The sequence below is a fragment of the Enoplosus armatus genome, chromosome 12 (genome assembly GCF_043641665.1).
Source record: "Enoplosus armatus isolate fEnoArm2 chromosome 12, fEnoArm2.hap1, whole genome shotgun sequence".
NCBI classification, from domain to species: Eukaryota; Metazoa; Chordata; class Actinopteri; order Centrarchiformes; family Enoplosidae; genus Enoplosus; species Enoplosus armatus.
In genome coordinates this window covers 13,435,664-13,460,261 of record NC_092191.1, presented here as the reverse complement: position 1 = coordinate 13,460,261, position 24,598 = coordinate 13,435,664, and the positions used below count along the sequence as shown (strand labels likewise).

The window sequence follows — 24,598 nt, the reverse complement described above, 5'->3', positions numbered from 1 at the left end:
TGTTTGTAATAACCTGGATTTTAAGTGAACTTCATGACGCTTACAGTAATGTAAAACAAATCCTTTGGCATTGTTCACTGTGACAGTTAAAACAAAGAATTCATAACACACATTAAAAACATCTCAACTCACCTTGACTTTTACTCTTACTGTCACTCATACTGCAACTGTCAAGTGAAAACCTCATTTAACCTCTAAGACCCAAGCTCTATCTTAATTTCTCTTTGCTATTTGGGCTTATTGGGACCTGATAAGTATAAAAACTAAGCATCATCTGTTGACATGATGTGGTTCCGTATACAGGGACAATTTTGAATTTCCATATAAGCAGAATTAAGTATTATGGTATAACCCAAAATGTGATGTCCACGCATGTGGATGCCAGGTCTTAGGAGGTTAAGTATCAACTTTCCTGCAATCAACAAAAAAACTGCCTTTTTATTGACAACCATAAATTCTTTTTTTTCGAATTATACGATCACTTTTGAAACTGTATCATTTGCCTATAAATCATAACACCTTTAATCCAGGAGACCTTTCAGTTCTTCAAGTATAAACATCACCGGACAGCAGCGATGATGCATCACCTTTGAATTCATCGATCTTCAGTTAAGAACAGTGTTATTAATAAAAGTAAACATGAAGACAGGAGAGCTCATCGGCCCACACTTTAGTGTCAAACTCAGTGTATAAAGCTCGTAGCTGAGTGTTTTGTCCATAAAACATATAATTACTGTATATACAATAGACAATAAGACACTCACTGAAAAAAATGAATTAAAAGTAAATGTCCTCTAGGAGATCTTATTGTCATAATTTGCCTTTAGAAAATAGAAAAAACTTTCATGCAAAAAATATATACCTGGGATTTGGATAAACTCTTGTAACACAACATACCAAAAATATATATTAAAAACTGCCTCTGATTAGCCTGCGTGATTCCACAGTTACAGATAAAGAGAACTGGAGAGCAAAGCCGAACTCACTCCAATAAATGAAACCTGTTTGGTACCAAATCTAAAGGTTCCTGGTAGATGCACCCAAACTACAGTGAAGAATGGATCAAAATCACCTGCAGTTTCCTCTTTGAACAAGTGCAACTCTACTCATAATGGGTTGCTACTTTTACTCCAGGTGTGTGCTATCAGCGCCAAGTTAAGAGTGTTACTAGTTTCTGTGACCAGGTTTGTTTACTGGTACCAGGGGGTTTTGCGTACCCAGCGAAGAGTGAATCCTGCATCTGTGCGGATCTTGATGGAGGCTGCTTCTGCTTCTCTGACGGTCTCCTTCACTGACTGCATCAGGTTCTGGGCGTTATGGACCAACATATCAGTGGCCTGGTCAAGGGAAACATTTGGAAGTGAAGCAGTTAGGGGTGAAATAACAACACAGATGAGACAACATGAAGACAAGTTACCAGTGGTGGATCACAAATCTAGCACCTCAAATGTGTACTGCACTGATCCAATATGCAGGATCAATATCTGCACCGATGCTGACTTTATTACCGGCCATGACATGACATGACATATTAAATTAAATGGCATTATAAAATTCTGTGTTCAGTTACAGTTACATCAGTTACATTAATTCAGTCACCACCAGACTTTAAATTGGGGAAAAAGAGAGCGCTGGTATTGAATTGGTACTGCGTATCAGCAGATACTGAATTATCTGTATCAGGAGAGAAAAAGTTGGATCAGTGCATCCCTACAAGTTATGTGCACTTCTGTGAGTTTACCTGCTCTGACTCCTCTTCACTAATGTTTGTTCGTCCCAGCATGGTGGCTTTGACAGTAGAGAGGATCTTCAGCTGAGTACTGATGGTAGGGATTCGCTCACACACCTTTGGAAGGAGAAAAATATGTAAATTATATTACATCGAGGACGTTTCAGTGTGTGTTTGTGTCTGTATGAGTGTGTCCTCACCTGCAGCAGATTAGTTCTGATGCGTCTGTCAGTGCACTGCTTGGCCACCTCTTTAGCCAGTCTCGTCACCTCATCTGAGGCCTTGGCAATGTCCTTAGCGCACTGAATCAGCGCTCGTTTGTTCCCGCTTCCGCCACGCACCAGCCGAGACATTTCTGCCATTAGCAGAGCCATCCGCTTGGCTGCTGCTATGATGTCGTTACCCTGCGAAGGGGGAGGGGGTAGAGGAGGAAGCAATTAGAGCTGTGAGCAGGATACTGGAGAGGAGCGTGGCTTTGGATAAGAGATGAGAATGCAATGGAAACATATTGTATGAGTCATGTTTCCAAACATTTTTCTGATAATAATGTAGGATACTGAAAATAGTGTTGTCAGTGTTGAATGATGGTGCTTTGTATGAATTAATTGCAAAACAGGCACTAAATTTACAAGCAGAACGCTGCATGCAGTGTCAGTGCAAGTGAGGACATAGAAATTTATATCCATAGTTCTGGAGGGAAACAGTGCTGAGGTTCCCACCGTCTCCCTCACATCACAGTCAACCCGAGGTTAGTACCCATGAGGTGATGTTCACAGTGTTGGGGCGATCAGTGCACACCCTGAGACTAAGAAGCAGAAGCAGGTGATCATACCAGGCAAGCAGGCAGTCTAACATCAAAACTACATCACCCAGAAGTCTTTGGGAAACTGTCATCCTTGGCTTCACAGGTTGGCCAGACAACGAGTGATTGACAACAGCGATAACAGCGAGACAGAGCGCCTGGCTCTTTACCTAATCATGAACATAAGGGAGGGACGTGTGAAGCCAGTACCAGTTTATCCACGAGGTGCAACAGACAAACGTGCCATTCCAACAAATCCTGGACCTTTAGTGCAACCTTAGCATGGCGTCAGTATAACCGTGTGTCAACCATGTCTGAGTGTGATGCAACAGTAACAGCCACAGCTGGTTGGAGGTTTCCATGGTAGTGGCAGATGCAGAGCTCATTGTTTCTAGTACTCCAAAGTGTGTGTCTTTGTCCTGCAGGGCTTTCCTTGTACGGTGCTTTTATCTGTTTGCATGTGTGGATGTGTGTGTGTGTGTGTGTGTGTGTGTGTGTTGGGGGTGGGGGGTGGGGGGGGTCAAATAGTGCTTTATGATCCTCCCAGCAGCTCAAAACACTGAGGGCCATTTACAAATACTCTCTGACCCACGTCTGGTTGTGTGTGCACTCATGTGCATGTACGTGTGCAGACCTTGCTGGACCACTTGCGCGCCTCCTGGTGGAGAGACTGGGCAGCTGCCAGAATGGGTTGATTGACAGGCTGGTTGGAGGGCATCATCAGCAGTTCTGGCTCATAGTCATCCTCACCATCAGTAAACTCATCTTCATCATCTACCTCCCTCTCCTCTACTGCCTCCTCATCCTCTGGCTGGGTGGGGCGGGGGAGGGGGAGGGGGAGGGGTTGTTGGTGGTGGTGGTGGTTGGGGGAGTAGGATCAATTGGGATATTGGGATGGGAAGGAAAGGGAGGGAGGCAAAGACGGGTGGTGGTGGAGGAGGAGGAGGAGGAAAAAAAGGAGGAATGTGGAGAAGAAGGGGAAAGCCAGGGGTGGCAGGAGGGAAGGAAGCATGGGAAAAGGAGGCATTTAGTACAGTATGAGAGGCACTACATGGAAGAACAGAAGACAGGAGATTTACAGAAGGGAGGAGGAGCGAATACAAGCACTGTGAAGGAGCAGGGAGAGGGGAGGTGGAACTGCACGCGCAAGCAAAGATGAGAAAAAAAGGGGAAAGAGGAGCTGGTTTGGGCAGGTAGCAGGTGGATGATGTATCTTACTCTGAGGCAGTGGAGTCTAGCAGTGTGCCGGGAAACTGAGTGTGACCTCATGCTATCATAAGAGATCTTTTGTGCCTGGTTTCCAAAGACACACCTGATGCACAGATCATTAAACAGGTGTGGAAAAACTGTCAGGAGGGTTACAGAGGGGAAAACGGCTATGAGCTTCACAAAGAGAGCGAGGGGGCGTTATTGCTGGATAATCAATGGTTATTCACACAGAATAATTGTTCTGACACACAGTTCCTCCACACAAAAGCACTTGGACACACACATACAAAACGTCAATAGGGATAATACAAACTATTGCAAATACAGCGCGCTTGTTCTCTACTTCTTCAATAGATGTGAGGCAGGATTGCCTTGTGTGAGCCATTAACAACCTTACATGCCGACACCTCGAACAGATGACAGTTTCCAGTTTTCCTCTGAAATTGGAATCGAACCACTGATCTCCACATTTCAACATCAACGTGATTTCAGGAGGGCACAAAAGTAACATTTTGTGATCTCTTCAGTCATGTCTACTAACATGGCATAGGGATATCTCTAACCAGCTAGCTTATTTTACCCAAAAGCTACTGATTTTGTAGCTGTATATCTGTATATATCTGTGTGTGTTTGTGTGAACTGACCTTGCTTGACCACTTGCGAGCCTCGTCGTGCAGCTGCCTGGCGGCCACCATCATGGGCTCGCTGAGCACCTCTCCAACCTTCTGTTCTGGGAACTCCTCATCCTTCTCCTCTGGGGGAGGAGGCCGAGGCGGGGGAACCTCGCCCTCTGGCAAGGGGGGCTTGGGTGGCGCCTGCTCATCACTAACCTGGAAAATATACACATAGACATATATGTTACCTGTAGATATGTAGTTCAGGAACAAAGAGATGTGCGTGATAGATAGGTTCAATCAAAAAAGACATAAGAAGTCTATACATTGGGGCTTTAAAGAGCAGCCAGCATCAATGATGGGTGTGGTCAAAAATGTGCTCTGTTGCACCTGTAACCACACCCAATAGTGATGTCACAGGGTTTTGGAGTACACATGTACATCACTGCAACAGGGTTGATCAGGAAATTAGGCTGGCTGAGTCCATGATATCCCTTCTTAAAACATATCCTTTTATCGGAGCGCCTTTCCTGATTTTACTTGAGTTTGAAATTTCTTTGAACTGTCTTTTGTTTTGTTTTTTAAATGTTTTTTTTCCTACACTGTATTAGTTTTTATACACCAAATCTTTTTTAATTTGTTTTCTTAACCTAATGATTTTATGACTTGTCTGTTTTATTTTGCTGCCTTTGTGAAGCACTTTGTAACGTGGATTTTGAAAAATGCTCTATAAATAAAGGTTCTTTTTTATTATTATTAATGCATTAACCTTTAGTAAGTGGTGGGTCCTTCAAAGATTTACTGTGGATAATAGGAAATGTGTGTGTTTGAATGTGCTTACATGGAGCTGGTCCAGGTCAGGTGGTGGAGGAGGGAAATCAGGCTCCTGAGGTTGGAAGGCTTCTCTAACTTTTCCGACTGAAGCCAGGATCCTCAGACACGAGTCCAAATAGGCCTTTTGAAGAGCTGTGGAGGAGAGGGCGAAGCATAAAGACAGATAATACCTGTGTCATTCTGTGTCAGGCAGTATCTTGAACACATGTTTGCATGTTATATTCCTGCACCTTTATCTTGTATGTTCCCAGCCACTGCCTTAGCATCCATCACCATGGGTGAGATGGTGTGTGAGAGGATGTCTGACGCATGTTTCACTGTGTCTCTGAACCGAGGATCTTCAGAGTTCTCCACTTCCCTCTTAGCCACCAACAGGACCCGATTAGCTCGTCTTGCTATGCTCGTTGCCCCGGCAACAAGCATTTGGGGCTGAACATTCGCCATGGCAACTCGGCACTTGTCGATGTCTTTCTTTATAGCCTCCTCAGAAGCATCTAACAGAGACTTGGTGTCGATGGCCTCATCCACCAGACCTGAGGCCACAGAGACAGACACACACACACACACACACAGATTAACCTCTAAATTTGGGAAGTCTATTTGTAACACAAGAAATGTTGAGAAAATCTTCACCAGTGAGCCTCTCCACGTTGTCAATCCACTGGTTTTTCATGGTGTCAAAGTGTTCGTATGCTGCTTTATTTCCGGGATTCTTCAACAAGATCCGAGCAGCAGAGGTCACCTGGACATTAACAAACACGGCACAGTCAGACTGCGTACGCCAGACTCTGCCAGCTACATGTTTTAATCAGTGTATGCAATCATGCAAATCAGGTACACCAAAACAAACATTAGCACCTGTGGTGTGAGCTCCCTGGCATGTTTCACAGCAGCATGTATGCCCTCTACTGTGCTCTTATTGGCTGTTCCCACGGCAGCAGCCTTCTCCGCGGTGGCCCCCAGCCGACCAGCGTGGGCCTCGAAGTTCCCTGCACGCTCTTCAAAAACCTACAACAAACATTAATGTTGGTATAGTGAGACTATAGACATAATCATCCTCTTTTACATCAGTAGAAATGAGGCTCAGAGGATTCATTGCTGTAACCATATTAACAGATTTTTGTTCCTGACCTCCTCCCTGTTGGGGGCATCAGGGGGAGCAGTTGCAGCCACAGCCAGCAGCTTGATAGGGGTGGTGGTGTCACTGAAAACGTCGGATACTTCCTGGGTCATCACCTCCTGCATGTGCTGCCTCAGGTCCTGGTAGAAACGGAGACGTGTCGTATTAGTCCACTAGGTGGAGCTCTGCACCAATACTTTCAACAATAACGAGCATGCATGCAGCATATATACAAACCCAAGACTTTTTTATGGCTGCACCATTCAAATCAAATGGAAATATTCTACATGTCATGTGCATCATTTTATTCACATTTCCTGACATATTTTGTATATTTGGACTCTTGACCTTCACTATAGATTAAAATGACCTCTGGGGGTGGAACAATGTTTGGCTGCACAGCATAAGTTTGTAATGGAGTTTAAACCTTGATTAAGCCTTGATTAATTAATGTGTATATTTGTGAGACCGTTGCGCTACCTTGAGGCTGTCCTGCAGTTGTGCAGCTGTAGCTCGTGCATGAGGAGCCTCGGCCTCGCCCCTGCTGGCCATGTCTGCCAAAGACGTCATTAGAGCCTCTGTTCGGTCGGAGCGTCCAATCATATCCTGTCGATACGGGCCTAACAGGCCTCCTGCCAGCCTCCTCCCTTCTCCAACCATTCCTCTGATTGCTGCCTGACCTGGGGAGCGACACAGGGCAGAAGTCACTCACACATCACATCTGGATACCCAATATCTCCTTGGTGTTCAATAGAAACCCAAATACAACTATTACATGTCCTTATTTAGACAGGGAGAATTTCTCAACTGCAACACAGTGTTTTTGTATTTGTTGGTAACATGGTCGAATAAAATTACTAATAATACAAGGGGTGAGAAATGACGGTGGTTTATACATCTTTTCTTATAAATTAGAGAAGAGGAAGCTGCATTCTGTGGTACATGCTGACCTCATAAAGTTTCCAGGAAATCACTATATGATTAATATCTGCAGTGTTTGGTTATATTCTTCTAAGAAAACATATAGTGGGCAGGTACCTGTGTTCCACTGTAGTATCTCACACTCTGCTCCCAAAGGGAAGCATGCGAGAAAATAGGAAACAATGAAATGACAAAACAGGAATACAGCATCAAACAAAGCATTAAAAGCAACACAATGCTCCCTGAATGACAAGTCAAGTTAGTCGTTCAGTGATTCATGCATGAGGTACCTCACTGCGGGCATTTAAGGAAATTGCACCAGTCACCAGCACAGTCATTTCTGTGCCACATTCAGAAATGTTTAAAATGAGACACTCTCCTCATGGACCACAAACACCTCACATGTTTCAGGATCCCATCACTGCCAGCTAATCGCAAAGAGTCCCACGTGCTGCCAGAACTACTTTCACACGCTCTCAATCGCCCACATAGGCTGACAAAAGGCATGGAAGGTCAGAGGGTTTATTTTTGAACCGAACCACTACATCATCCCTCCCTGGAGCCGCCATCCAACCCCCGCTCACCTACTCCTCTGTCGTCCACTCCGGGGTTGTTCACCCAGCGGAGGGCCTGCTCCATCTTGCCCTCCAAGGTGACAGCAGGTTTGGTCGGTCTCATGTTGGCCACGGCCCGGTTGGTTTTGGACTGCAGTGTAAGCAGCGCCGCCCCGATCTGCTTTGCCAATGCACGGGCCTCCGGGCTGTCACCTTTACCCCTGAGACAGCAACAGATAGAGAGGATTTGAGGGGGAAACAAAAAGGCGTAAAAGCCACGTAGTGTCTCACCATCCCCCTGTTAGACACCACCTTGAAGAGAAATACCACTGTCAAAGGCTGATGCCACTTTTTCTTCTGTTTTTGTCAACATTCATTTTTGTCTCCATCAGTGGTTTGTACTGGAAGAACGTGTGTTTACACAGACTTGAGACATACAGGTACAAGTTCTGGTCCAGGACAATAATTCTTCTACAACAGTTCAAGGAAATATATGAGTTATTATTGACAGATCTAAGGCCAGAGGAATTAAATATTATTTACATAGTTCATTAGTTTGAAATATTAAATACTTTCTACATGTAGCATTTCTTTTGTGGCCTTGTAGTCAGTCCTTTTAAGATGATAGTGTTTATAAAACTAAATAGCCCCTAGTACTATCTTTCCCAGACATGAAAATGCATAATGATCCCTACAATCTTCTTGTTTACTAGCGCAATCACATTTTCCTCCTTTTAAAGTTCTGATCCATAGTTTTTGTATGGACATGGATATTCACTTCATGTCATGTTTATTTCTGGTTTCCTTTTATGGTCAATACATGCAGTGGAAGTGAAGTACAGAAAATATATTCCTAATGGTGACTCATCTTGCTACTGAACTACAGAACCATTCGGTAAATGCTAAACCCAACAAACTCGCCATCAGACTGCATCTGAAATGTATTTCAAATATGAAATTCATTGGCATGAACCTTAAATTGAGTGGTATTTTCCTTTAAGATCTACAAAGTTTTGATCCTCAAACTGTTACTGACCCTCCACATAAATACCATGACCCCATCACACCATATTCAAACAGTTAGAAACCTTATGGTAGGACTGATGCCCAGCGTTGACAGGCAACAACATATTTTCCAGGCAGGTAAAATATGCCATCTATTGCTGACATGAGGTTGCAGTTTGAGCCTAGAAAAAGAGGGTCTAAGAATTACACAAAGTATTCACAGAACGTCGTTGGTCGTGAATGTGTCAGAAGGAGGACAGCGTACTGTTTGCGCAGCTCCACAAGTCTGGCGGTGAGGCCTGCGATCTCACTGATGGAGCGCAGGATGTCATCCCTCTCCTTGGGGTCTTCACATAGATCAGCAATGCGTTTGGCCTCTGCTAGTAGCGCTCTGATGTTCTCCTCCCCCTCAGGACCACCGTTAGGATCAGCCAGCCAGGCCTGAAAAAAATGCACATATATGGCATAGTTCTCATCTGATGAAATAAGCAACATAAATCTGTAAAAAAAAACACCACAAGAGGGCTTCAAGGATGGGAAAAGGTCAGTAAACAGTGTATATTTCAGGCATTTAGCTGATGCTCTTATCCACGTTAACTTTAAATTACTCACTGAAGTTTACAAACCACTTGCTTGGAAATCAAATAGATCAGAAGAGACAGAAACGATGCAGAGAGGAGGTACCATTCTCCGGGGAGAGGGTTAACATGGATTACTGTCTTGTTGTCGTTTTATCTGACCTGTGCAGCGTCCAGCCTCCTGGCAATGGCCTGTTTGGCATTGATTAGAGCCTCCAATCTGCGGGCAGCACTGTCCACTTTGCCAAATAACAAGTCTAAGCCCTGTGAGCACTGGCCTGCACGCTGCACACACCCTGGGGTCGGACCCTGGCCTCTGTCATAAGAGTAAAACACACACAGCTGACACATGATGACAAAATTCATTACATGAACAGTTTAACTCACATAATTTCAAATACAAACACACTACCTAGCTCGTAGATCTGCGACCTGGTCAGTCATTTGTCCCAGAGCCTTAGTGGTTGCCAGTACATCTCTCCTCTCCTTCCCAGCACACAGCTCTCCCACCTTACCAGCTTCATCCAGTATCACACGCAGGGCAACCTCACCGGGGTCTCCTGGAGACGACGACACACCACAGGATCACATTGTGGAATGACATATAAAAAGCTGATTGAGTGTTTCAGCAGAAAGCATAGAAACACAGTTACCTGGTTGTCGATGGGGGTCTTTGAGCCAGCATTTAGCATGTGCCATCTTTGACTCAATCAAAGCCAGAGATCTCTTCAAAGCCTCCATATCCTGAGGTAAAGAGAACACGCAGCATTGTGTATAGCTTTGTCAAGACAGCAGATGGTATACCGCTTTACATTATGGCATACTGTAAATATAGAGTGTAGTTTTTAATCATTAGTTAATTTCTTACCCTCACAATAATATGCTAAAATAAACTCTGGGCTTCTAGGTTCAGAGCCCACATTAAAGGAAGAGGGAGGTGTTATTTTATATTTTTCTTACTGTCAACAAAGTCCATGAAAATACCAAAACCCATTCGTTCCTGCCAAAGATGTGATTCTTTAAAAAAGGGTCATATATAGAGGCTGTGGGTTCATTTTTTAAAAAAATGCTACGTAATTTTCTAAAACAGCTGGGCACTGTTATTTTTTGCAAATGCTACTCAAACAGGGGGGACTACTTTCAGCCGTGGATTAATACTCATTTGCTGTGCAAGTCAGTTATTACAGCAGCAGGACTGCGTAGATGGGATTGATTTAACATAAATTACAGTTCCAGTTCTTTGGCTAGACAAGTAATACTTGTTAGTATCAATCAATTCACCGTTGGGTTTGATCTTTTTGTTAAAAATAGCAAATATCTCGAGCTTTTACCTTTAAAGTAAATTATCCCAGAAACTTGTAATTTAATCACTACTGATTTATTATTTATTGGTGATTTACAAACATTTATAGCTGCAGACTTTGTAAAGTTTACACTGGGTGTTAGTCTGCCATTAATAAATGGTTACTGGGTTAGAAGCGCTGCAGCCAAAGGTACAAAACAAGCCTTTATGTTGTCTTGTGAAGTGGTATAGTATAGAATAGGAAATGTATAGTCCAACAAAATAACTCACATGTTAAAATTATAATAAAAGGGGAAAATGAAACATTTAAGGGAGGGTAACCACCTCACATCTACAATGCCACAAACTCTTTCACTGTTTTATAACAGGTGGAGAAAAAAAAGCCGTTTTCCAACTGAATGAAGTATGAACCGCTTAAGTGGAGGCGTTCAATACAGCCCATCTATTATGGATGTGTCTGGACACCAACCAGCTTATTTCTATAATTCATGACCTGAGAGGAGGACAGTCATCGTGTGCCAGCGCCCCCCCCCCCACCACACACACACACACTGAGAGTAAGTGCTTATCACAGCTTATACACAGAGTATGCGGTATGTCCACAGCAAACACACACACACACACACACACACACACACACACATACAAAAACACAGACAGACAGATCATTGTCTGGAGGTAGCTGTGTGCAGAGAAACATGCAGGGTTACAGGTTAGACTAGTGAAACAGATCTCAACTTTACCAGTAAATGATCTCTGGGTACAGTCTCCAACTGATGTGCCCAAAACATTTCCGAGAGAGAATATTCTGCCCTAAAACAGCATCTTGTTGTGCTACTGAGCTCTATCACATGGTATACATTAGCAGCACGAGAAGGAAAATGCCATGATTGAAGATGGATTGAATTTCTGAAGCAGTCATTGTTAAAAAAAACTTACTTAGCTTAAAAACTGAATTAACTGTCATCTGTTTCAAGCCATTTGACTCAAATGGACATCTAGAGACAAACAGATGCACATGTAACAATATAGTGATGCTGTACTGTATATATGTACCGAACATCATCACGTCAGCTAACAGTCAGTGGGCTAAAACACATGGCACACTTACTGTTAAATACCAGCATGACAGATACAGTATGTAAGCATGAGGACATATTTCCTTCTTTCTCTCTAACACACACACACACACACACACACACACACACACACACACACACACACACACACACACACACACACACCTGCATGCTGGAAACTGCAGAGGGGGAGAGAAACAGGCTTACCTTCTACAGGGAGGAAAAGAATGGAGGAAGAAGGTAAAGAAGGAAAAGAAAAAAGAAAAACCAGGAGTTATACTACTGAGCAAAAAGAAAAGTGGAGACAGAAAGTAAAGAGTGAATCTTTTGGAGATGCTCTCTGCAGCACAGAGGGATGTGTGTGGCTATGTATGTGCAAGCAGGCACTCCAGAGCAAAAAAGTGATTATCTGATTCAGGTATGTGGGGATTTCTTAAAGTGGGAATAAAATCAGAGTTCAAATGTGCAGCAAAGGTCTTACCTTATTGGCCCAGGCGTCTTCATCCCACGTGGTGAGCTGTAAGACTCTTATGATCTCGTTGATTTCTGCGCTCATCTTTTCAAAGGTAAACCTTCGGTTCCTCTCCGCCTCCTCAACGCCGGCACCTCGACTGCTCTTGGTTGCGACAAAAATCTTTATAGCTGAGGACGATGATTACAGTCATATAGGAGTGTAGATCGATCACAAAAGCTATAAAACTGTTTATTAAAGCAACTTTTATTTTTTCATTTATTTGAAAATCTTCCACTCTGGCACCTCCTTTGTAGCGTAGTATCAAAAAGATGTGGCAAAACCCCAAATTTGCTATAAACACTTAAATTCTGGTGAGCTGTATTAGCTGATTTTTTTGGCCACCTGGGGGCAACGGATGAAACAAAATATTATAACCTTTTAAGTTGATATAGCAAACTTGTAAGCAAACAGTTGCTCCTTTATACATCCAGCAGCAAGATTATCATTCATTTGGAGTTGTGTTTCTGGCCACTTGATGAATACAAGTCCAATGTTCACTCTCCTTTTATGTCTGTTTTGGTCTCTATAAACTCCCGAGGGGAATATCTGGCTCTTTAGCTGCTAAATGCTCCACTGTGTTCACCAGCTAGTCGCTAACTTGGTTTTTCTAATGCTGAGCAGGCTGAAAACAGCTGAATGCTGCGACTAAAAATGTGAGAGTGAATCAAAACAGTAAAGAAATGGTTTGTGATCTCTCAAGACCAAACTTCTTCTCCATTGCATCCACATTGAACATGTATGTTTGAATGTTCAGCCTGCACAAGCCGTGACCGTGTTTCTCTTCTTTGCTGGTGCAGTATACAGTATGAGAGAGAGCAGCCAGTGGGCGACGTGTGTGTGTGTAGTCAATCTGACATCCCCAGCAACTAATGACTGTAATTATCAGCGTTGCTATAACAACTGTTGGATGCTCAGGGACCTGTCATTTTCCCACACACACACATACATACACACCTGATATAAGAACAGGCAGCAGCTCTTTGACAGTGTTCATGGAGCTGACTAGCATCTGTCTGTGTTCTTGGTGTGTCAGCTCCTGCTGCCTCTCCTCAATCATCTTTGACATTTTGGTCATCCCTGAGGAAAAGAAAGAAAAATGGGGGAGAATTTATTGGCCTGTGAAAGTTAGAGGTCACCAAATCAAACCAACCAGCAGGTAGAATGTAGCAAATGGTAGTGACCTTGGGTTTCGCGTTCACAGTTTTAACTACGCTCGAACAATCAGAGGCCGGTTATTCACAAACTGAGTAGTTCCAACACATCCAAACAGATCGTTACTTCATGAATGACTGATCTCGTACAATGACAGCATCAGTCAAGTGGGAGAAAACCTTGGCATCGGATTTCCTCCAGCTCATTATGCCACAGTTCACTGACAAAACAATTGACCTTTTACCTCTGATGATAAATAGCCTGTTTATGGTCCTGCTCTCCTGCCAGATCCTTAATCACAGCATCTTAGTGTCAGAGGAGCAGTCAGGAGATAATTTAGTGTTTCATCTCGACAGATGGATCTTTAACCTAGAGAATAGTCTAAAACTATGGTTGATTGCACAGTTCATGTTTTAGTGGTGGCCCTAAGAAAACATCACCACCAATGCCAAATAGTGTGGTGCATTTGTGATGTGCATTTCTGAATGTATTAGGATTTTAATAAAGACTCAGTTGCTCAAAGGACTTAATTTCATTGATGCATTTGTTATTGATGTTGACAAATATTATGCTTAACTCAAGTTGTCCTCAAACCCAAGTGTACCTGTTTGTTTTAGTGAATATTTTTAGGTTTGAGACAGTTGGTTGGACTCTTCTAATAAGACTCTGTGATTCATGACGCTTCACCCCTGGTGTCCTCACTGAGTAGCTGCTAAAAAGCGGTTTAAAAAAAAACAAAGCTCCTGCCAACCTGGTCCCAGGTTCTTGGTGTAAGTGATGAGGTCCTCCATGGTCTCCACCACCTCAGCTACTGTCAGATACTCTAGGATACCTTTACACACACGAATTATCTTACGCACCTACGACACAACACAGACATAATCACAAGCAGACGAGAGCATGAAAAAAAGGCTGATAATGATGATTAGAGACTAACTTCTTAAACTTTCAATCAGTACTTGAGCTTTTTTTAGACGGTGTTGAAGTTAGCAAGTTGTTTGTATGGTGTCTTTGTGTCTTTGTGTCTTTATGTGTGTGTGTGTGTACAGTCTTGTGATGTATGTCTTGTGACTGTGAGAAGTTGTTCTTTCAAAAATGAGGCTAGTGATGAGACATGGTGAGCATTATCACGTGCCCAACGTGACTCCACTTATGGAGCTGCCATCAAACGCACACACACACACACACACACACACACACACACACACACCATGCAGGCTGGTACATACCATATCCTCACACACACATACGCACAGAGCCAGCCACACACACAAACACACATCCTGAGTTATGACAGAGGGAAGTCATTTGATCTCAGTGATTAGATCAGGCTGCATTGAGACTCCATTACAGACTTGCTCTGAGCTGAGTTCCTCCTTCCTCTGTACAGCTATATAAAGCTTTATTTCCCTGAAAGATACCTCACCTCTGAAGTAAGAGTGATTCTCAGGACACATACATGGATTTAAAGAGGCAAACACAAACACACACACGCACCTCTGCCTCATCAAAGGTAAGGAGCAGGTCGGACGTTCCAGACAGTATCCCTCTGGATCCATCGATCAGGTAATCTCGTGCAGGAACAGAGTATGGATCTGCCTTTAGCATCTGAGCCGCCTGGACGAGTTTAGAGCTCGAGTTCTCCACCCTGAAAAAACAAAGCTGACTTAAGAGGAGCAGTCAGGATTAAACCCAGCATATACATTTACCAATGACAGGATTTTATCACCTCATAAATCAGATAGATTAGATCTCATGACCGCTAAAGAAAACCAGAACATCTGCTACTCGGTTGAAGAAGCTGCTCTCCTGGTAACACGGTGCACACATAGGGAAGTGTGTTGTGCACCAAATATGAAGAGATTTTTCTGTTTTGTTCTGCATTTGAAAGGTTGTCTCCTCCACATAAAGAGCTCTGAATGTCCTGTAGTTAAGTCTGTGATTGTTGTGTTAGAAGTGATGTAACCTTTAATCTGCCAAGCTTTGGGCAAAGATTTCGGCGTTCATTTTCGAACTTGAATTGCTTATTCCTTAGTGATCAATGATCAGCTTAACCTGAAGAAGATGATGGATTTTAAGAGCGCTTGAATAAAGCCAAGTCCCTCCTCTTTCTGACCCCCATTGGTCAGGGTATCGATGGCTGCTGGTTCATCTATATTTAGGCGGGTTCACATTCCCACACGCCCCCTCCTAAGCCCTGTGAGTGAGATTTATGGTGTAATGCCCCGTGTATGTACGGGTGGGCCCGAGAGAGCAGTGTGTGGATCTGCATTAGGTCTGGAACCTGTGTCTTTAAGCTGAAAAACTAATTGGAAATGAAAAAACAAGCAACGAAAGGAAAGGAAATCAGGGAGAGAACAAACTGCAAAGCGATTGTATCAAACGCACAGTAAAAGCATTAACATCCACATACAGGCGAGCAATCGCAGCCTGATGTCTACGTCCCAGGATTGCTGAGTAGCAGCTCTCAGCCAGCTCCCAGAGTCCATGTCAGCTCTTTGGATGCAAGCTGGAAAACAACAAACAGCCTCTCAGCGGTCTGGATGCGGGAGCCGGACAAGTCACCCGGGTTCGACCTCAGAAGTGGCTCTTTGTTGCAGCTGGGAACGCAGCCACGTTTCCTAACATTAAATCGTCTGGAATCCTCTTTTTAACAAGTTGCTCTCTCTGCTAAGATAAAGTGGATCATTTCCACAATTTTGTCTCTGGGTATTTCTGCGAGTGACCGTGGGTGAGAGAGGGACAAAGGGAGGTATACAGAGAAACCAGAGCAGTGCTTCACAGACAGACTTACTTAATGAATGCAGGAGGCATGTCTCTCTTCATCAGCTGGTCCTCAGTGGTTTGAACTGTCTCCTTGCCCACCTGCAATACACACGGATAGACCATTTATTCTATTATCATTAGCTGCAGCAAGACAGGAAATAGTATTCAAGTGAGCACTATTAATAGTCTGAAGGGTGAACGGGTGTGTATCAATTCACACCTATGTCAACCATGCGTGTGTGTCATATCTTTCAAGCTTCGAGGGGAAGCAGCTCGGGCTCTGGTTGACTCGGCCGTCCGTTACACTACATGAGGGCAGGTCGGGGGAAAAGACGTATGCTGCTCTAGTTTGACCCAACTCTTCAGACCAAGCACCCATATGTGGCCATGAACTGGAGGTCTGTGGTGCTGATTTCATCTAGTCACTAGTAAAACGTGTTTGCCAGGAGTGTAATCATATTCCACATTAAATCAGGCACCAATCATATTCGGGACCTGGTGAAGACAAATGTACACGTTTTCTTTATACTGAACAAATCGAACTTGACAGTCATGACTGTGAGTATTGATCTTTCTATCAGAGTTGCTTGATTTTTCCCTCCGTCTTTGCCCCACAGTGTTTTCTTTCTGCATGTTATTCAAACAAAAAACTGTTTTCATGCCCTCAAATGTATTTCAATCCACTAAGGAGCTTGATTAAATTATATATATTTAGTTGCACACAATTAATATTGTCACTCCATAAATACGTAAGCAGCAAAATACATATGAGTTTCTATTTACAGTCAAAAATGTCAGTGTATTTATGTCCTGCTGTGCATGTTATTGTGTCAAACAATTCTTCCTTCATTTTCTGTTTATTGCAAAGAAACTTTATCACCTCCACAGCTACATATTGTTGCTACAGCAGAAGTCTGGACACCATATGAACACTGTTACACTTTACATCTTGACATTTTCTGCTTTGACTGATAAATCAACAAACATTAACTGTTAATTGTTTGTCATTTAGGTAACATTTAGTTCCTGTTCTCCTCTTGCTTTGTTATTTGTTGCCACGATTTTGGTTTTCTTTCTATTGAGGTGAGACATTTAAGATACCCGGGACTTTATTAGCTGCACACTCACTTCTGAACTAACTATATCTTTTCTGATGCCAAGGCTCACGGAAGCAGAGCAAAAAACATGCACACGTTTTTGCAAGAAGCTAGGGACTGTTTCATCTCTCTTGAACATAAATTTTCCGTTTTGTCATAGAAATTGCATAAATCACTTGCAAACAGACAGAAAGTCACAGTGTGTAACACATCTGCATGCACACGCACACACCTAAACATACAGATACACAGCAGGGTGACATCGCTCACTTCTTCTGCAGATATTTATATAATGATGCAGCTGGATCAAAAACCACACACACACGCACACAAACACACTCGAGATGCAATTACAGTGAGATGATGACATCAGTCTCTTGCTGCTGCGCCGGTGAAAGTCGGCTAATAGACTTTCTGGCTCCAGAGACTGGAGGAGGCAGCCATCATGCAGCGCGTTCAAACAACACAGATTCACCTACAGAACACGGACATCCAACCAGTCTGCTTTTCACGTCAGATTTTACAGAACATTTTACAATTATAAACATTTATGCTCCTATTCTGGTCATACACTGTGGTAAGATATAGCAAGAAAACCGATTTGCATCAGAGTTATGCTGCGCTATTTCGTGCTACATCAATAATTAACGTCATTATCAGTGGTTGTGTTTCTATGAACCATAGAAACAAGAAATCTAGTCACCATCAGTGATTTCATTTGTGTGTAGCTAATGTTCAACACACAATAACTCTTACTTTGAAGGGACCAGTCAAGCTCAAGTTTTTAAGCATGAACTTGAACTAAACACCAGGAATCTGACTGCAACAAAGACACTGACAACATGCAGTGATAGTACTGAGAGAATGAGCTTTTTACACATATATAAGATGTATTTCATCATCATTCTACGCTTTCTAAATTAAAAGTGTACTCTGGGCATCCTGCTATAGTCACCTTGTCCATCTTTTTAAATGAATTTAGACATAATACTATATGTCTGGTAATGAATGTTCACAAACACAGCAAAATTGTCTTAAGGGTTACGATTAAAATACTGAGGGCTTGAATCTTAAATTTCCTTGTTTATAAAACGCAGGGAGATTCCCAACTCTAAAATGTGAGGAATGCAGCTCTACAAGTAGACCTGATGAAACCCTGACGAACGAACTGACCGAGTCACATCAGGTGACCAAAGAGCTGCGTGAGCTCCAGAGTTTCCTGTAAGCAGCAGCGCTTGGCATCGATTATTAATACATAATTAATGCACCGTTAAGTGGTTTTCTGGACATACTGACGGTGCAGTGTGTGAGTATGGTTGTACAGCACGAAAGGAGTGATTGTTTCAGCAGGAAACAGACAGCTGTCAATCAGAGGTGACACAATACAATTAGCCTGGTCTTATCACACATCCACAGGCATCAGCTCTGATGTGAGAACAGCTTTCATGCCCTCTTTTTATCAGCTCATTGTTTTGGGTTTCATATTACATGGGATCTAACAGTCCAGTCCAAACAAAGAATGATGGCAAAGCTCCTAAAAGTAATGATTAATAATTATTTAATTATAGCATATCTTGGTGCCTACAGTTCAGTGACAATAACCGCGTAAACACAATGTCTAAGGTTTACAGTCAGCTGGTGCATGCCGTCCCTCCTCTGTCTTGTCTCATTTCCTGTCCCCTCTCTACTGTCTATTGCTGTCAAATCAAGGAAGAAATACCCCCCTCAAAGCTACTTTAAAAATCATAATAATCCTGTGATGATTTTTAATACTAACCATTTATAACATGTATGTCAAGTATCAAAATTGCTTTTACCAGCAGCCAAAAAATGTAAGTATTCAGAATTCATAATGTTAAGAAAATTGAGAAATGCAAGCAAATCTGCATTTATGACTGTACTCAAAGCAAATGTTATCTTAACGGTATCTTAAAGTTGACATATTATGGTCTTGTAAAGTTGTAACCAACGTGTTAGCTAACAGTTTCCTATGCTGGGCTGAAAGATGCTAAAACCCTCTGTGAGGCTGAGAGGAACTGCAGAGTTGGGGGATGATACTCTGTTGGTTCATCACTAAAAGTGACACCTTTCACGTTACACATGTCATTTGATCCATTATTCATACAGACATTTGTAAATTACATGATTGATGAGCATGATGAAATTAATCAAAATTCTGTCAGTCAACCAACCAATTTGTCACCAATTCAGCACTTGCAAACACAATAAAAAGTTTTTAAAAATGATATAATTCTGCAATATACTATAAGCCAGGAGTAGATTTAAGGCAGACTGAGAAGCAGAGGGGATGTGTGGACACACAGCCGGAAACTAAGACTAATCATCCTGGGTCTGCCAACGAACAAGAAGAGATGGCTCATATTTACATGATGGAGCAGGCTGAGAACAGTTGGTGTGTGTGTGTGAGTGTGTAGGGGGGTGGAAGTGGGAGGGTGGACTATGAGGCTTGGCAGAGTCTGGTCAGAAGACGCCACGGACACTTTCCCTCCCTTGCAGGGTGCCGGCGTCCGACTGAGAGCGGCAATTTCTCCTCCTCTCCCCATCCCTCCTCTTTTTTCCTCATTCTGCATCACGCTGTACGACAGTTGTTTTAGTCGACAGTCTCACTCCTTGCATCCCTCCTCTCCCTCTCCCTCTCTTTCTCTGCTCTGTTCTGTCAGTGTGTGGTTACTTCACTCAACGGTAAATCTATTTATTCCTTCCTCCCCCTCCCCCAGACATACTCAGGATCTATGTTGACTCCTTCAGGAGCAGACACTTCACAAACACCACTGAGAGGCAGCTCTGTCATCAGCACAACTTCAACCAAATACACCAACAGCATCTTTCAGATCTTTACTCGAATCAGCGCCTACCCACGCACAACCTCTGACAGATTGAGACTGACACCATCTTGTGAGTGTGTGCATGTGTGTCTAAGTGTCTCAGTGACCTAGATTTGAAGTACCCCCCACAGCCAGCCCACCCTGGATGGGGTTAACAGTGTAATTGTATCAGTGTGCAGTGGGGCTCTTGTGGTGATGGTGGCATGTTGCTGTATACTGTGTTATATCTCAGCTCAAATGAATCAGCTTTCTAAAATAAAGTAGGTGTGTATTTGAGCTTTTGGTGTCCTTTACATCCAATTAAGTCTATCTACCCAGCAACCAACCGCTGCTGATTTTACAAGCGCTGTTGTCAAGCACCTTTTGTGCTCTCTTTCAGCACCTTCTTGTCACCCACTTAACTCTCGCTCCTCTATCAGTGAACTACACAACTACTCATCTTCAGCTGCAGATGTAGGCATTTAGCTGTGCTGTTATCCACTGAGTGTCGGAGAGTACAATAAGCCTCAAAGCTTACATCCCCAAAAATACAACAGTAAATGCTGGAAAAAGACAGCAGCTTTTTATTGCATCCTACTTTTCCTCGGTTCATTTTTCATGCCTCTGCCTTATACTGGAGTCCCTCCCATCCTAACAGCATTTCTTCTGTCCAACACCTTCCAGTGTCACTGTGTCCTCAGTCCTTATCTCTCCCTGTAGCCTCACATCTCCATCATCTGAGATCCAGCGACATGCCCCAGGCTGCCATTAGCCTCCTTCTGCTCACTGTCTGGATGGATCAGCTGAATGGATCAATGAGGACAAGCAGAGGAAGGAGGTGTGCCTGGTAGCTATGGGATATCAAGGACTCCGGACTACAGCTGGATTGAATCGTATAAAGGGCTTTTCTTTTTCATTAAAACACGCCATGGTGTGTGAGTTCAAACTGAGTGGCCCTTTTCATTATCAGTTAATGAGGTATTTATCAAAATGATCTTGTGTGTCCTTGCACAGGGACGCAGCAGAACCATTCAAAACTTTGGAAACGATTCGAAGAAAAAAAAACCCGATGCCTTATTCACTGTGAGCTATTTTAAAGGAAAAATCACTCAGCAAACACTATAAAACTTATTTTTTCCTCTTACAGAGTGCAGAGTTTCCATCCACATAGTTTCAATGTGACATCTGTAAATCACCCCAGAACTATCTGAATGGATAGATCACAGTAGGAGAAAAACTATGTTTGTGTGTTTGGATGAACTGTACCTTTAAAATTCATGACTAATAATTTAAATTTAGTGTGCAGTTTGTACTCAAATGTTTTGCAGAGTAACACTTAATATCATAGAAATGTAATAATTTTAAGTTAAATGGCTTGATTTAATCTGAAGTATAGCTTTACTTTTGGACTCACTCCTTTCCACAGAGGAACTCATACAACTCTACATCCCAGTATCATATCAAATAACAATCTCAAACTTCAAAATTTCACAAAGGGCAGCCCTGGTGAAAACAAGGACTTTGTTTAGTGCAGAGGAGCCATGGCCAGAAGAGCAGCACTAAGGTGTGCTTCAGCAACAAAAGGAAAATACAATACAATTTTGTGGCATCATGATCGAGTCTGCTACATCAAGTGTGGCCTCCCACACTCTGAGATACATTTAGGCTCAAATTAACATGGAACTATAGCTTCCTTTCTCCCTATCAGACTCAATAATTAAAGCGTAAGCAAGTGATGTTTGCTTCTGTCTGCTGAGTGAGTGAAGCCCGGTCGCCCCTGCATCAATAACAACGACCTTGGATCAGCATTAATGATGTGGCCCTTATTGATTTTTCCAGTCAGTGCATACAGAGGAGACACAAGTGTCTGAAACTTGCTTCTTTCTGTACAAGATGACCATTTAGACTCAAGATGACAGAGAAGAAATGAGGCAGAGGAGGTGAGATGGGATGGTTAAGTGTAGGGGTCATAGAAGCTGAGAAAGGAGAGAGCAGGGAGAAAAGAGTAGGAGTTACTAGATGAAGGGAAGAGGTGGGAGTCTGATAAATGAGTGTATCTATTCTCTATGGAAGGTATTACTATAAAAAAAAGCTTTGCTTCTTAAATCCATTGTTCTATAAACTGTAAATTCTGCAATAATCTAACTCCGTTTAATGAAGCTGAGAGCACAGAAACCTACAGTACACCTCAAGTGACATTTCCCTCTTAAAGCAGTGTGTGTGTGTGTGTGTGTGTGTGTGTGTGTGTGTGTGTGTGTGTGTGTGTGTGAGAAACATGCATCCTGTTAATTCAATCAGCACTCGTTTCTTCCGCCCCACAAACTCCATTAAGCTCAGCGGTCATCTGACAATCAATCGGGGGCAAAGTTTGACACGCTGTTGTGTTGCTGTGTTGTGTGCGCACTGACGCGCACTGACGCGCACAGACGCGCACATAAAACTACTGCAGGAGCTCGTGAAACACGCATGAGCGTCAGCTGGGTGTATGGCAGCTTTATATCATTTTAATGGCGAGCAAAGATCAAGACTGGGGTTGCCATAAATCTCTCTGGAAACCACATAGAAAATAAATTATAACTGCTCCATGTGCAGAGCAGGGCAGCCTGGCGACCTGCTGTTCTAATAAATTATGACATTGATTAAATAAAAGCAATACTGTCAGATCAGTCGTTGCACCAGTTTGTCTCCAGAGACGTCGGTTTCAGCGGGTTTTGGAAGTTTGGATGACAGATGCCTCTGGATGAAGACACTTGCTGGTGAGGTCTCAATGAATTGACGCCCTGGTTAGAACTCGGAACTCACCCGCACAAGGTTGCTGACTGCCGCCTGCACCGCCGCCACCGGCACCGTCAGATCTGGGATGGCTTTCCCGTCCACCTCCCCTTCCTCGTGCATGATGACCAGGTGGGAGATCTGCTGGGCCACCGGCTCCAGGATACTCTCGATGGTCTTGGTGTGAAACACCGGCATCGTGGACGACTTTTACCGCAGCCTCGACAGAAGAAAGGCGGCTGGTCGCTCCAGCACCGAAGATCCCCCCTCTCTCCTCTCCTTCCCTCTCCTCTCCTCACCGACACCGACAGGAGGATGAATCCCGAGTTGTCAGTTCAGCCCCTGAGACGAACCCCTCGTGCGTCTCTCCTCTCGGTGAGCACCGTCTCCTCTGGAGAGCTCCTCGGTAAAGGCAGAACTCAGACGGTCGGTGTCCTCCGGTGGGAGCGACCCAAATCGTGACAGAAGGAATCACCGCCCTCCGCCCAATCACAGCGAAGGAATACAGCTGCCAAGCCGGTTGGTGTTGGTGCGCACTGACGCTTTCCCTGCACGCACTCACAGACGCACACACACACACACACACACACACACACATATATACACTGCAAGTGAGAGCGCTTCCCAAATTACGTCATGCATGCCAGTAGCCCCAAAAAGGAAAGTGTTGGGGAAACTTAATGGGAAGAGATTGTGATCCCAAGACATGAGAGAAGAGGTGAGTGCAGAGGAGGGGCTCACATCTACAACGAGGAGATTGTAAACATAATTGTGTTTGGAATCTGCTCCATGCGGCCTGATAAAGGTCAGCTTCACATCTGTGAAATCATAGAGGACACTGGAGATGAGGAGCTGCACCAGTGACTGTAATGTTGAAGAAAACCGGTGGTGTGTTGTGTTTTTTTTTATGATGCTTCAAACCTGCATCTGACATATGATCTGTGTTCATTAAAAGGTGGGTCAGGAGTTCACGTCTCCAGGCCTAAATGTCCACGTCTAAATAAAGACCAAGGATTCAGCTTGCTGCTGGCTGCAGCTGAACGAAGGAGTCTCTCCTGCAGACGGAGACTTACAGATCCTGCAAACACTCCAACTTCTTTACTTTGACACAGAGGATCCTGGATGAACAGCTGTCCCACTGGTCTAACACCCACCTGACAGGTTACACTTGAAATTGTGTGTGCATTAAAGAGAAAGCAATACCTTAACTGTAGTAATTAATGCATTAAAGGCAAATAATCAGGCGTATCCCATACTGTTGTGTGTGTCTGAATCTGTTTTGGGGAAACCAGAGACCTCAGCAGCAAAAACAGCAGTATTTTTATCCCTGAGACCCGGTGTTGACCAAAGAGCCTACTGCCAAGAGACCCCCCCTGTGTGTATGTGTGTCCCTAATGTGGGAGTAGACAAGCAGCTGCGATCCAAACCAAACCAGAGAGACTGGACACTCTGGTCCACCTGGTTAGAACAGACCCTGTTCTTCTCCTCTCCTCTTCTCTTCCTCTTCCTCTTCCTTAGGAATTGTCCTTAAAGAGGAGTAAGACTCATACTCACAGCATCGCGAACCCATATATGGATTGAGGCAGAGTAGAGGAGCAGTAAAGTAAACTGGTCTCTGTGAATAATTGAGGGGGAATGGGACAGACTGGGATTGGCTCCAGTAGCCCTGCTGAGAACTATCTGTATATGTGGACTTGTCCAAACAGACTTTGATGGAAAACATT

General features: G+C 43.5%; 1 protein-coding gene across 2 annotated transcripts; it reads right to left on the bottom strand.

The window, feature by feature from the left end:
- Positions 1 to 868: 868 nt before the first annotated feature.
- On the bottom strand, positions 869 to 23,163 carry LOC139293865 (vinculin-like). 2 transcript variants are annotated; one of them, XM_070915499.1, is made up of 22 exons: positions 22,905 to 23,163; positions 16,209 to 16,279; positions 14,912 to 15,062; positions 14,166 to 14,274; positions 13,217 to 13,339; positions 12,230 to 12,390; positions 10,020 to 10,110; positions 9,779 to 9,926; positions 9,529 to 9,682; positions 9,054 to 9,229; positions 7,814 to 8,004; positions 6,789 to 6,988; positions 6,320 to 6,448; positions 6,047 to 6,196; positions 5,822 to 5,930; positions 5,419 to 5,721; positions 5,196 to 5,320; positions 4,385 to 4,570; positions 3,166 to 3,342; positions 1,930 to 2,133; positions 1,742 to 1,846; positions 869 to 1,337 (listed from the first exon to the last, which is right to left on the bottom strand). In XM_070915499.1, exons 1-22 carry the CDS (start codon positions 23,070 to 23,072, stop codon positions 1,191 to 1,193), a joined length of 3,378 nt encoding a protein of 1,125 aa, XP_070771600.1. In that variant the 5' UTR covers positions 23,073 to 23,163; the 3' UTR covers positions 869 to 1,190. The 2 variants fall into 2 exon arrangements, with proteins under 2 accessions (XP_070771600.1, XP_070771601.1); XM_070915500.1 differs by lacking the exon at positions 3,166 to 3,342.
- Positions 23,164 to 24,598: the final 1,435 nt, after the last annotated feature.

Excerpts from the sequence above, each read along its gene's own strand:
- LOC139293865 (XM_070915499.1), bottom strand. The coding sequence starts at position 23,072 with ATGCCGGTGTTTCACACCAAGACCATCGAGAGTATCCTGGAGCCGGTG. Across the intron at positions 15,063-16,208 it reads ATGCCTCCTGCATTCATTAA|GGTGGAGAACTCGAGCTCTA; the intron begins GTAAGTCTGTCT and ends TTGTTTTTTCAG. Across the intron at positions 2,134-3,165 it reads CGCGCAAGTGGTCCAGCAAG|GGTAACGACATCATAGCAGC; the intron begins GTCTGCACACGT and ends CCCCCTTCGCAG.